The sequence below is a fragment of the Gadus chalcogrammus genome, chromosome 13 (assembly GCF_026213295.1).
Source record: "Gadus chalcogrammus isolate NIFS_2021 chromosome 13, NIFS_Gcha_1.0, whole genome shotgun sequence".
Classification (NCBI taxonomy): Eukaryota; Metazoa; Chordata; class Actinopteri; order Gadiformes; family Gadidae; genus Gadus; species Gadus chalcogrammus.
Window position 1 is genome coordinate 7356393 of NC_079424.1, and position 14224 is coordinate 7370616.

Consider the following 14224-nt stretch of genomic DNA (forward strand, 5'->3'; position numbering starts at 1 on the left):
TCAACTTTCCAACATGTCTGCTGAGTTGCACAGATTAAAACAACAAAGGGCTAAGCGGATTATAAAATCTTCAGTATAACACAAGAGGGGGAAAAAAAGGGGCAAGTGACGTTAACCTAATCCAACATGGCCGCGATACTTCTGTCGCCTACACAGGAAGACTCTGAGTCTGACTGAGTCGGTTTGGTTAAGGCCCGGGCAGTCTGTCACGTTCGGAGCAGAGCCTCCGGTCAGCTGCGCGCGGAGCCAACATGAATAGAGTTGGATGGAACTCATACAGGACATGAAAGAACTATTGTGTGGAAGAAAGAAAATGGGGGAAAAACCTCACATCAGCGGTGGCTATTTAGGCCAGACTTTGTGTGAGGCGGGGTCAACCACGGACGCGACAACCTCAGCTTAATGTTCCGATCGGGATACCATCTCTGTACTCTAAACGACTTGTTAATATTAATTCATCATGGAACAGATGTTCATGTTGCCCGGACGTTTTTTGCGAGGAGGGTTTTTTTGGACAAGCCTGCTCCTAAGCACACTTTAGCATAGAGCTGCTGGGCTGCGCCCGCGTTGGGGGGATAGGGGGATTATCTGGCACTGGGCGCTGCGTTGTAGCTCAGTACCGTCATGGTGGGCAGGAAGGGTGTCGGCGATGGGACGGGAGGCCAGGGAGGGAGGGGGGGGGGGGGGAGGGGGGGGGGGGTCTCAGACGCGGCTGGCCGGCCGGCAGCAGTAGGTACAGCTTCTCAGACTGTCCCGGTCCACGCTGCCATCCGCGCTACCACGGCGACCGTCCTCGTAGTGGGACACTGGAGGAGGGAGGGAGGGAGGGGGAGAGAGGGGGAGGGGGGAGAGAGAGAGAGAGAGAGAGAGAGGGGGATGAAGAGAGAGAGGGAGGGAGAGAGAGGGGGAGGGGGGAGAGAGAGAGAGAGGGGGATGAAAAGAGAGAGGGAGGGAGAGAGTGAGGGGGTGGGTGGGAGAGAGAGAGAGGGGGAGGGAGGGAGAGAAGAGGGAGGGAGCGAGAGAGGGGGAGGGAGGGAGAGAGATACAGAGAGGGAAAAGGGAGGGGGGACAGAGAGACAGAGAGAGAGAGAGAGAGAGAGAGGAGAGAGAGAGAGAGAGAGAGAGAGAGAGAGAGAGAGATTGAGAGAGAGAGAGAGAGAGAGAGAGAGAGAGAGAGATGAGGGACTATCAACAAAGGAAAAGTGTGTGTGTGTGTGTGTGTGTGTGCTTCGGTGTCTGTGAGTCATGTTGCATACATAGGCGGTCAGGGTATTTGACCTGGCCCCCGGTCAAAGGGTTCTAGGTTCAAACCCAACTCTATGCCCTCTGCCTGTAGGCCTCCTAACCCAACCTGCCCACTAATGAGATTCCTCCCTAGAAACAAAACCCTTCATAAAAGACTCAATACAAAAGGAGACTCACAACTCTCTTGCTCTGCGTGGACTACATCTTCCTCTTCATCCTCCTCCTCCTGGGGCAGCATGAGGGCGTGGCAGGGGCTGGTGGGCGTGGTCTGACTGGGCCCGTCCACGGTGGTGGTCAGCTGCAGCCGCCGCATGTGCCTCACCACCGCCGTGGCATTGAAGGCTTGCTGGGGGGGAGGACAGAGAGAGAGAGAGAGAGAGAGAGAGAGAGAGAGAGAGAGAGAGAGAGAGGAGAGGAGAGAGAGAGAGAGAGAGAGAGGAGAGAGAGAGAGGGGGAGAGAGAGGAGAGAGAGAGAGAGGAGAGAGAGAGAGGAGAGAGGAGAGAGAGAGAGAGAGAGAGAGAGAGAGAGAGAGAGAGAGAGAGAGAGAGAGAGAGAGAGAGAGGGAGAGAGAGAGGGAGAGGGAGAGAGAGAGAGAGACTCAGATGACCGGATCCTGTCACAAAGGTTTAAGACCATCTGAGCCTGTACCGCAACACGACATACTCAGAAGTAATTCAGGGTTCTGCTTTTGAATGAAACGTTATGTCTGCACTGGCATCTTTGTCCACTTCCTTTTAGACTACATTTATCTTTGACTTTATTCTTTCATAGACTGCGCTTTAGTCATTTCTAAATCTGATTCATGTCTTTGTAAAGCATCCTAAATGGCCATTGTGTGGCTGCTATATAAATGAACTTGCCCTGACCAAATGGACCTTTCCCTCACGTCAGATGTTTGTTTGTGTGTCTCATAGCTTATGGTCTCTTTAAAAGGCACCCACCTTCCACTTGCTTTTAGCAAAGTTCTTTTTGATCTGAGCGCTGACGGACTCGTGGATGTTCTTGTCCAGCGCGGTGTCCCCACAGATCCTGCCGAAGCCCCCACAACATCACAACCAAATCAAAGGGGACAGCACCACAAACCCAACTCACAGAAACATAATGCGGAAGTGTGTGAGAAATGGATACAAATGATTGAGGTGTGTGTGTGTGTGTGTGTGTGTGTGTGTGTGTGTGTGTGTGTGTGTGTGTGTGTGTGTGTGTGTGTGTGTGTGTGTGTGTGTGTGTGTGTGTGTGTGTGTGTGTGTGTGTGTGTGTGTGTGTGTGTGTTCTACCAAGGGTGTTGAAGGGCCAGCTCACACGTATATCTCTTCGAAGGCTCTTTCTCCATCAGGTGACAAATAAAGTCTTTGGCTGCAAAGGCAAAACTATTGATTACATTTTCCACGTATACAGCGACTAATAATCCATCTCTCACAACCCTTTTATGAATGTTTTAACCACCATGACTTAACAGCTACCAGAACAAAGAGTATTTAGTTAGGATCCTCATATTTATGTATCATTTTTATTTTATTATTTTACCAGGAAGGATAAGATGTTGTTGGATAGATGTAAGTGGATTATTCAGGTGGAAAAACAAAGCTAGCAAAAAAAATACCTTTTGGTATAATAATCCACTCGTTATCTCAGTCACATTTCCTTTTCCTAATCTAACCCAGTTAAAAGCTTACGTATACTACGGTGTTGTTCGATGTACTTCTTACCTGAATCTGAGATGTCATCCCAGTAAGGAGAGTCAAACTCGTACTCCGCTTTGAGGATCTGCTCAAACAGCTTTGCATCGTTCTCATCATAAAACGGAGGATATCCACATAGTCTGTGTGGGAGTCAACGGAAGGTATATTCAACATGACAAACATCAAATTAATCACTTAATGTGTCAATAAAGTAGTCAAAACCCTACTCACAGAATATAAGAGATCACTCCTATAGACCAGCAATCCACTGCTTTGCTGTAGGGCTTCTGAGCCAGAACCTCTGGTGCTGAAATGAAATTCACACAAAAAAACCTATTCACACAGAGAAAACCAACATTCTATTATAATGTACTCATGGCACTCAGCAAGGTTACACTAAACAACCCGTTAGAGTACTTATGAAGTACAGGCTTCACAGCAATAAGAGAACAATCCAGGGTAAAGGAGAGCAGCGAGCGAAATATCCAAGACTTGACGGGCGAGAGTTGAAGCTGCCGTTGACCTGTCTTACCTACATATCCAGGAGTACCGCATGCTGTGGACATCACACTGCCAGAACCCTCTATCTTGGACAGGCCAAAGTCACTGATCATGATTTTGGAGTCTTCATCCATGCTGTAATACAGCAGGTTCTCCGGCTAACCAGAAAACAGATGAAATATCGGTAAAAGAAAGTGACAGTGAAAGTAAAAGAGATAGAGCGATGATGACCTGCTCTACCTTCAGATCTCGGTGGACTATCCCCATATCATGCAAGTATTTGACTGCGTCCAAGATCTGGTGGATGAGCTGGCTGGCGTCTCTCTCCGTGTAGAAGCCCTTCTCCACGATCCGGTCAAACAGCTCGCCTCCTGAAACACTGCCAGGTTCCACACTCTGTTAGCCATTCACTCATTGGTATAAGTCAGGTACCATTCGTATATCGCAGAGATACACAGCTGAGATGTGTAACAGTAGAGATGTTTAACAGCAGAGATGTGTAACAGCATAGATGTGTAACAGCAGAGGTGTGTAACAGCAGAGATGTGTAACAGCAGAGATGTGTACCAGCAGAGATGTGTAACAGTAGTGATGTGTAACAGCTGAGATGTGTAACAGCAGAGATTTGTAACAGCAGAGATATGTAACAGCAGAGATGTGTAACAGCAGAGATGTGTAACAGCAGAGTTGTGTTATGTTTTACAGCAGAGATGTGTAACAGCAGAGTTGTGTTATGTTTTACAGCAGAGATGTGTAACAGCAGAGTTGTGTTATGTTTTACAGCAGAGATGTGTAACAGCAGAGATGTGTAACAGCAGAGTTGTGTTATGTTTTACAGCAGAGATGTGTAACAGCAGAGTTGTGTTATGTTTTACAGCAGAGATGTGTAACAGCAGAGTTGTGTTATGTTTTACAGCAGAGATGTGTAACAGCAGATTTGTGTTATGTTTTACAGCAGAGATGTGTAACAGCAGAGTTGTGTTATGTTTTACAGCAGAGATGTGTAACAGCAGAGTTGTGTTATGTTTTACAGCAGAGATGTGTAACAGCAGAGTTGTGTTATGTTTTACAGCAGAGATGTGTTACAGCTGAGATGTGTAACAGCAGAGTTTCGTATGTGTTACAGCTGAGAGGTGTAACAGCAGAGTTGTGTTATGTTTTACAGCAGAGATGTGTAACAGCCGAGACGTGTAACAGCAGAGAACAGCTGCAGAGGTGGAACTTACAGCTGCATGACGAGATAAAGGTGGGAGGTGCTTTCGTAGATGTCTTCCAGGGACACAATATTGGTGTGCTGGATTCTATAGAGAATAGACCACCCCAAAATAACATTAAATCTTTCTCAAATTCTAAAGCACCGGGACATCCAACACACTTCTCGAAAGCCTCCTTATTTCTGTCACCAGGTGGTCGATTTTTCAATCATGAGCCGTGCCCATTCTTCCTCCGAACCCCCTCGGTTCAGATACTCAGATCCAACCCACGTTTGATTCTTAACGCCCATGTGGAGCAGCATTCTAGCAGTAGTTTCAGTTCTGAGGATGGATGGACACACTACACTTGTGGGTAACAGATGAGAGAGAGGCCAGAGTCCCAGTCATCCACTGCTTAAGGAAAGGCCTGTTTCAGACCCCATGGAGGGCTCAAGTCAACGACCGTATGAATGGATACACAGCCATTTATTCCTGCTGTACAACCCAGGCAAGGGAAGCCCTCTTCGCTGCAGATCGGTCATGAAATACAGTTGATAACACCCTTGTCTCTCACTTATTACACAATCACAAATGAGGAGCTCTCTCTCCATGTGTTTGTCGGTCAATATGTATAATGTATCTATGAATGTATGTATGTTTGTATGAATCTATTCAGCAATTATACATGGCTGTCTGTCGGTCTGTCTGAATGTGTTTGCCTCTACGTCTGTCTCTCTGTATGTCTTTCCTTCTTGATATAAATCCCCACAATAAGGGTCTCAGTATGTTCAACTTTGTTACCAACCCCCCCTTATCATCCGCTTCGTGCGCAGACCCCCCCCCCCCCTCTCCCCCACCGTCTCTCGCTCTTCCTTCAGCCCGCCCGCCACTGCTGCAGGGAACTCCACACCACATTCCCGCCTCTGTGAGCTGTTGCCCTGGCAACAAGGACACTAAAAATAGGTCCATCTTCTTTACTCCTGACATTTACGCCACTGTTCCACTGTTTCCACTGACACTGTGCATTTAATCAACCATCCCCCCCCCCCCTCCTACCCCCCAGTGCATATCTGTACATTGCCCGCGCGTTGCGTCGCTATACGATGGCCCTGGCCCCCTGCCAGGTGCTGAGGGCGGGACGCGGTGACCTCACCGGTGCAGCACGGCGATCTCGTTCTCGATGTTGTTCTCCTTGCCCTCCAGCGCCTTCTTGGGGATGCACTTGATGGCCACCAGCCGCTGGGTCCCCTTCTCCTCGGCCAGCACCACCTCGGAGAACGCCCCCCTAGGGTGGTTGGAACGGGGGGGGGGGGGGGGGGGGGGGGGGGGTGGAGGTTTGGGGAGGCGGGGGTGTTGGTGGTGGAGGGGGTGGTGGTGGTGGAGGGGGCGGTGGTGGTGGTGGTAGCAGTGGTTGGGGTGGTGGAGGGGGAGGTGATGGTGGAGGGGGTGGTGGTGGTGGTGGTGGTAGCAGTGGTTGGGGTGGTGGAGGGGGAGGTGATGGTGGAGGGGGGTGGTGGTGGTGGAGGGGGCGGTGGTGGTGGTGGTAGCAGTGGTTGGGGAGGGGGAGGTGATGGTGGAAGGGGTGGTAGTGGTGGTGTGGGTGATGGAAGAGGGGGAGGTTGTTGGGGTGGGGGTGGGTGATAGTGGCGTTGGTGGTGGGGGTGGTGGTGGATGTGGAGGTTGTGAGGTGTGGTGGAGGGAGTGGTAGTGGTGGTGTTGATGGAGGGGGTTGAGGTTTCGGGGGTTGTGGAGGACGGGAGATTGATGAGGGGGCATGTGTACACGTTGGACAGAGATGGATAGAGACAGAGAGACAGGCAGAGACAGAGATGGAGAGAACAGTCCTTTAAACATACATTGATGGTGGAGGTGTTCAGGTGAGGTGTAGGATATATACGATCAGAATGTTCTAACTTTGGCTAAGTTGCGGCAGTGACATTGAACCTATAATATATTCTGGGCTGACCACAGTGTTGTGACTAATGTACATCGTGCACTGCATCTCAGACTTATGCTGGGCTCTTGAAAACCATTTGCCAAGAACTGGTGCCAATGTATTCGTGAAACTATGACAAATTGTGACTAAGTCAACATTGGCAGACACTTTTAACCGAGCGACATTTAAACTAGGCTTAAACTTAATCTAAGCAACTAAGAACGATTTAATTAGCAAGTAATGATGGACGCCATTTCCTATTTCTCATGGAGACTGGGCATGTGTGTGCGTGTTTGTGTGTGTGTATGTATGTCATGACTCTAAAGGAGGTATTGCGATGAATAATTCAACATGATGATATTACCATAGTGCCGCCCAGACTTTTCAGGGCTAAAAAAAAGGCCTGAGGAGTGAGCCGTCACACGGCCACAAATAGAGAGAGCCGGTATCAACCCCAGCACACCCATAGCCTGCACCATTTGGTAGCCATTCAATAATAGATTGAGTAAATGTAGTGTGGTGGCTTTGAGGACGGCTGGACTGCATTATAGATTATGGGCTGGCGATGATGGGACACAGAGTAAGTTGTGTGTGTGTGTGTTTGTGTGTGTGTGTGTGTGTGTGTGTGTGTGTGTGTGCCTTCCGTGTGTGGTTCACAGGGACAGATAACCTAAATGCACATGTATGTAAGCTTTGATTGTTCTCATATCTTGAACGTTGTTGCTGTTTAAAAGCCTTTATATTAAGTTACAAGACCCATGTCTTGGGCCTACGTCTATAGAATGTAAACATACTCACGCGTCACGCATACTCTAACTTTGCGTGACGGCTCTTAGGATAAACATGAAGCATAAAACGAACTAACTTTGCTGTGTAAATAAAACACAGCCAAGTGGTTCATCAAAACACGTTTTAAGCTCAATGTCAACGTCCTTCCCGCTAGGATGCAGTTGGAGGTGCACCCATCTATTAGGATAGAAGGTGACATCATATTTTGTCATCTGGGGGCTTAATCCATTATCTTGAACCATATACAATGATACATGTATGGTATGAAATGTCATCTGTGTACCAATTTAGTACTTCAGAGTATGGCTGTATTCTTTGTTTGTGGATGTAACTATGGGAACCTGTGTGTAGGAGCTCCTCATTTGACCTCTTCTGACCCACAAATGAAATGCAAACGCTGGAGTTCTGGTTGGCTGTCGAAACCCCCTTGGTGCAAGGTCAAGGTGGAACTGGTTAGCAGACGGGGGACAGCAGGGGACGTACTGGAATATTGAATTCAGTCAACCGCCTAGACTTCTGGTTACCTGTTTGAATTATCGATCACTATAACAGTGCCCAAAAGGTAGACCTACTCTTTCCAGGCATATATTTAAGCACTTTTTCCCCCTATGGAGCCGTGAGCTCAGCCCTGCTGTCTAGAGACACCGTTGGATAAGGGAGCAGAATTCTCGCTCGATGCCTGTTGTGCTTTGAATCGCTATCAATACTTCTTCATTATTACGCTCCTTATCAGCAAAGAATGGGGAGCCAAACACTCTCTCGGACACACACACACAAACACACACACACACACACACACACACACACACACACACACACACACACACACACACACACACACACACACACACACACACACACACACACACACACACAAACACACAAACAAGCACTTTTCCCACCAGCGCGCAAAGCGTACAGCGGAGGTGGACTTAAAATCTGCTCCTCGAAAACACTTCGAAAACACTTACAGATCCGCTCCCATGTTAACCAAGGAGCATGAGTAGACACCAGAGAATACAACCACGTCCGCTCACTACATGGGAGTGGATTGTCAGCATTTTTTGTCTGCTGCTGGCTTTGTGCTCTGCGGGGAAAAGGGCTTTGGCATCAAAACATGGGAGGTGTGCGTTTGTGCATTCTTCGTGTTGGCGCGTGCCTTCAGGAGTCGGGATAATAGTCTGGAACCTCTCAGTTAATTTTTTATTTCTAAGGGGTGTTATCAAAGGACGTAGTTCACAATGACCCCGGACTCAATTGGAGGAACTAAGACTAATCAGAAGCCCGAAACACATCAGCAACAGCCATCTTGGTTGATTATGAAACTACTACTCAGTGAAGTCATCGTTACAAATTTGCCCCGTCTTAGATAAGCAGCTGAACGGGAGGGGGGCCAGATGCATATGCCAGAACAAATGAAACATGAGTTCTCAGAATCGCCTGGTTCCCAGGCTAGTAAAATCCTATGTCATCGCCAGTCTCCAGCTTGTGAACGTTCCACTCTGCTCCGGACACACGTTGCGTCCTTTTGGTGACCTCGAAGTGCGTTTTTCGAGGCCCTTTGACATCGCAGCAAAAGTGTGCGAGGTGTGTGTGGACGTGTGGAGCTCCTTCTGGCCTCCGATGTCGGCCGAGCCCGAGAGAAGGTTAAGCTTCTCGAAACGCTTTTTCCAAACGACTCAAATCGTATGATTGCAGACCATTTGCAACAGCGCCACCCATGGAAGAAGGCCCAAACCAGAAGCAACCGGGTATTCGATGGCATCTAAGAGGCCTCACCACCAATTTTGTCGGGTTTTGCATTTTCAACCACGAATCCAAAAATATGAAGCTGTTAAAATACATTCATACAAAAACCCACGCAATCACGGCGCGTGCTCCGCATCCTGGTAGCAGTGTTCCACCGGGCCTGGGGCCTGTGCATCCAACGCTGTCCTCATGCTCAGCCAAGCGGCCGCTGCACGTGATAGGAGCGTCAGCGTGATAAGGCTCTCATTCCGTTGGCCCAAGCCGCTCAGCTTTTAATCGGCTGCCTTTGAAGAGGTCTTAGGAGAACCTAACGACACGGCTGCTCCACTCTGCACCGAGCCGGACGGCGCTGATTGAAATGACCCCGGAGGTCAGCTCCTCTCTGACCTTCTATTATCCATCATTAATAGGAATCCATAGAGCCCTAATCATCCGTACACACATCCGTCACAAGGCCAAGGAGACAACCACACATACACACACACACACACAAACACATATAACCAATCTATGAGATCAATAATCTTTGACAGGATACTGTTATTGTTTTAAAGTATAAGACGGGGACGTTGAGTGTGAACCATGATGCACAGCGCATGAAAAGACACAGCGCCTGGGGTTCGCATAGGCAGCCGGAGTAACAGGATGACTGACAGTGAGTAATATAAGCTAGAGGGGGAGGGGGGCATGTCTAGCATGTTTGCGAGTGAGGTCATACAGCAGCAACACACGCAACTCAGTCAAGTGCACGCACGTACACAAACACATCTAAATCATCTTCATGCAAACGCACACACACACACGCACTGCAAGTCTCACACACGCATACCGCCAGTCTCTCTCTCACACACACACACACACACTCCCACACAGACACACACACTGTTGCCACAAGACACGTTGTAATTAAGCATCCAGCGGCGTGTTTCTCTCCTTGGAGACTGAGCAGTGGAGTGGAGAGAGACCCTCTGTGGGTCTGCCGGGGGTGAGGGGGGGGGGGGAGGAGTGGGAGGTTCTGTGTGTGAAGCCGGAGCGATGCGACCCAGTCAGTGTTGGCGATGCGTGCACACGTTTTGTCCTCATTTTAGACACGGCAAGACCAAGGTTTGTCTCAGTCCAAAGTGTGCCTACTCCACGAGGCGAATGTGTTTAAAAACCTACGGTTGGTTTAGAAACTATGCACCGGTAGAATCTCGGTAAAAATATGCTTGGGTATGTTTCACCCTGTTATGTCGATAACGACAAAACCCACGCGAACACATCACATGTTTCCCTCCCTCTACCGAGTCTGGTGGGTCTCCGGCTGGCGGGTTGGACGACATGTTTGCTGGGATTCTAATTGCTGTGTATGATTTCCTTGGTGCGGCAGAATGCAGAGTGGGCGGGCCTTTCCACCCCGCGCGGGTGGAGAGTAGCATCCATCACTCGATTGATTTGGCTGCCTGCAGGTGCACACTTCCAGCTCAAAGCACCCTTCTTATCGCCTAATTCGTTTTATGACTCTCTGTGTGTGTGTGTGTGTGTGTGTGTGTGTGTGTGTGTGTGTGTGTGTGTGTGTGTGTGTGTGTGTGTGTGTGTGTGTGTGTGTGTGTGTGTGTGTGTGTGTGTGTGTGTGTGTGTGTGTGTGTGCGGGCGTGCATGTGCAGCACTTACCGCAGACACCCTATCCCTACTTTTAGTGTAATTGATCCTAATATATCCGACGGCTGTTAAATATATCAAGATTCAAAAGAAAATAACAAAGCTATTGTTATTGTGATTGTGGAGTGGGAAGTGTGGGCCAAAAACAGTGTTATTGTATTTCTGTGTTGAAACCAGTAAGGGCAAATATCCAACATCGCCGGAGCCATTAAGCACACCCTGCTAGTGTTATTAGCAGGCCACTTCTTAATACAGAAAAAATAAATTCTAGTTTACATTGGCATTTGTGTAACTAGGATTCATCCATTAAGATTTGTGGGCCAGCTCCCGCCCCCAGTATTATGAATGTATAAACGTAGGTATTGGATCACAATGTTCGACATATGTGAATGTGTTCGATCTACAGCCATGTTCAGGCCTCTCTACACCCTTGGAGCTATAGGGCGAGGTCCTGTTTACAGGACCTGAAACAACTCCCCTGCTTGGACCCTGAAAGTATTTTGCTGACAATAAGAAATGGTGCGGTGGTTTGGCTACTTATTGATGCTAAATATAATACAGATACATCAAAATGTACGTTGAGATGAAGGATTTGATTATCATAGTGCCCGGCGTGGAACAATTCAGGTTCAAATTCAAAACCCAAGGGACGGAAAAGCTTAGGCATACAAGAAACCGCATTGAGAACAAGATTACTTTAATAAAATGCTCATATTTACGTCTATCGATTGCTTAAGCCAACGTAACACATTGCTTCTACTCTTACAATCCATTAAACACTCTGCTGGGGCCCTTAAACTATCCTGAGACAAGAGATGGATTGAAGCCAACATCAAGATCTTCCTAAGCCTACCTCCCAACATTCTGCAAAGATACTCTTTGTAAACCAATATGGTTAGATCATAACACCCATTTACCAAAAGCTAATGAGATACAATGATTTGCATATTGGCCTGAATTTAGTTTTTTTCTGCTTAAAGTAGTACTTACATTTTCATAATTCTAGAAGGGAAAGGGATGCAAAGTAAGCGACAGAAATTAAAAGATTGATTCAACAACACACTTATTCGATTCTCCTTGAGCTTGTCTCATTTTCGTTTTTAGTTAAAGGTCAATTCTACATGGTTAATTGATACAAGTTAGTGTAGTTTAGTTCTGGCTGCTTTGACAGTTGAAAGTTGGATATTGCGCACAATATTTTTTGTTTTTATATATTAAACCCCTGATTAGCCTTAGCCTGTACCTCTGAAATGGGACGAAGATATGGAACAAACCAGACATAACGTTTTCTCTCTTACTCATCATTATTTTTTATTAACCTTGCAAGCCATATTTTAACTGCACTTCTACTAGCATAATTGTGGATGTGACAAATGAATGTTGATAAAACCCAGACTGAATGACCTTTACAGGCTTCAGTAAAAAGCAACATGGACTTAAGTCAAACAAATACCGGGACAGTATTAATATTAGGATTGATCTGCTACCTGGAGAACACTTTGTTACTGTGACTGGGCTGAGGTGGAATAGCAAGGATTAGTGGGATCCCTGGATAATATTTCAACATAAATCAATTATAAGACACTGGGTCGTAGGATAAAGCTATTGGGTAATCTCATAAGGAGCTTTCAGTCAACACATTCATTCGGCCTTCTGCTAGGTCTGGCTACTCACAAAGACAGGAGGGAACAGAAGGTTTGATAAGGCAAAGAACTATCCTGTTCAGGCTAGTCCCCTGAACTCCATTAGATGTCACTACTCCTATGTCGTAAGGTTGTACTTGACGCTAATATTTGAATGCTCATATAATTATGTCATGCAGGTAGGCTAACATCACCAGACCCATTCACAAACGCGCATTAGTCTGGAACCTCTCAGTTCATTTTTTTATTTCTTAGCAGCATAATTAAGGGATGCAAACCAAATTGCCTCTGGATAGAACTACAACCAATCAGAGGAAAGAAAAGTGTGACACATCTGCAGCAGCCACCATGGTTGTTAATGCAAATGCCTCCACGGCGATCCAATAGGGCGCTCCGCTGTAAAGACCCATCTGATATGAGATAAACGGCTGTGATTGGCTCAACCCAGGCCAGGTCTGCCGGAAAACGAACTGAATTGGAGGGGGGCTAGACACATACGCCAGAGCAAATTAAACATGAGCTTGAAGATTCATCCGCTTTCCCGGCTGTGAATCAAGTGGTAAAATAGTAGCTTAACACATGCTATAAACTCTTCAAACATGTATAGTTTATAAACAACAAACAAAATTGCAACTTCGAAATGATGTATTTCCATCCAACACCATTCAGTGTTATGTGGTGTGTTTGACTAAAATGTTTTAATCTATTAGATGACGCAATCATTATTGAACTGCTCCACGCTATGTCACCTTGGTGTAATGAATCAGTGTTGAGGAGGTATTTTAGCTACCTGAACACACACTCTGCTTGGAATACAAGAGGTGGCCCCCATGGTCTTACGGGCAAGTCTCCAAGGGGCCCCCACGCGTGCGGTAGGTCACCTTTATATTTTGTAGGTGACCCCTTGTCTCCATCCCATCCGGGCAAGAAATTATGTTCAGAAATGTCGATGACAGGGTTAAGACGGTCACCCAGAGCTGCGTTTGTACTAGTAACACAGTTATGTCGTATCTATAGATGTATTCATTGACAGACCTTTCTTTTCTTTTGAAAACTGAGTTTGGCTTCTTGTTTAGTTTTTTTTCTATACTGTCACAGATGAACTTCCAACATGGTGTGACACAGTAAAAGGGAAAACAAAAAACATCAAACGAGTTACTCACGTCCCCAGCACTTCCTTAAAATCATAATGTTCTTTGATGTCTGTCGTCTTCTTCTTCCACCCAGTGCCGTCCTCCACAAGAGGCATCCTATAAAGTGGTGGTTCTGTCGCCCCAGAACTGCAAAGAGTGAGCGAGGGTGAGACAAAGGATCCGAGTCACTGGGCTTTTATGATTCCTATCCATGAGTTAGCACATAAAAACCCAACCAAAGTGTCCCTGATAAAACTGGTCAACAAACTATATTGGAGGGCACGGGGGAAGGTTGAAATCACTAATAACAGCATTTGGGGAACATAGGGTAAGAATTGAAACACATGATGTGTATGTGATGTTGGCTTTTGATGTTTACTTCCTGATGACATTACTATAATAAAGCCCCTTGTGGGTTAGAGATATCTATTTATGCATTTTAAAATGTTTGATTAATAGGCCTAGCTGAACAATATGACAGGTTGAAACATAGACATATGACATAAACATCTCCTTTTAACCTCAGGGAAGTAGGAAATAAGATTCTCCAATCTGTAGGATGGATTTCAAATAGTAGGCTACAGGCATCCGTTCAGTAAACCAGTTCATATGAAATTAGGCTTTGGTCTCAAGATTCATGTTGTCGCTTTTTTATAGGTTACTATTACAATATCGGCCAACATTATGGGCCAGTGGAGAAAAAATGCTCGACTT

The 14224-nt window shown here is 46.8% G+C and overlaps 1 protein-coding gene across 1 annotated transcript; it reads right to left on the reverse strand.

The window, feature by feature from the left end:
• Nucleotides 1-702: 702 nt before the first annotated feature.
• Nucleotides 703-13639, reverse strand: LOC130402335 (calcium/calmodulin-dependent protein kinase type 1-like). The gene is made up of 11 exons (XM_056606485.1): nt 13541-13639; nt 5773-5904; nt 4653-4727; nt 3667-3805; nt 3458-3584; nt 3157-3232; nt 2953-3065; nt 2521-2599; nt 2188-2275; nt 1423-1591; nt 703-806 (listed from the first exon to the last, which is right to left on the reverse strand). The coding sequence occupies exons 1-11, from the start codon at nt 13624-13626 to the stop codon at nt 703-705; spliced, it is 1188 nt and encodes a 395-aa protein (XP_056462460.1). The 5' UTR covers nt 13627-13639.
• Nucleotides 13640-14224: the final 585 nt, after the last annotated feature.

What these genes read in the sequence shown, in the direction of transcription:
- LOC130402335 (XM_056606485.1), bottom strand. Translation starts at nt 13,626, where the DNA reads ATGCCTCTTGTGGAGGACGGCACTGGGTGGAAGAAGAAGACGACAGAC. An exon ending in CGGTACTCCTGGATATGTAG is followed by an intron (nt 3,233 to 3,457) that starts GTAAGACAGGTC and finishes ATTTCATTTCAG; the next exon opens with CACCAGAGGTTCTGGCTCAG. An exon ending in CTGGCCCTTCAACACCCTTG is followed by an intron (nt 2,276 to 2,520) that starts GTAGAACACACA and finishes GGGCTTCGGCAG; the next exon opens with GATCTGTGGGGACACCGCGC.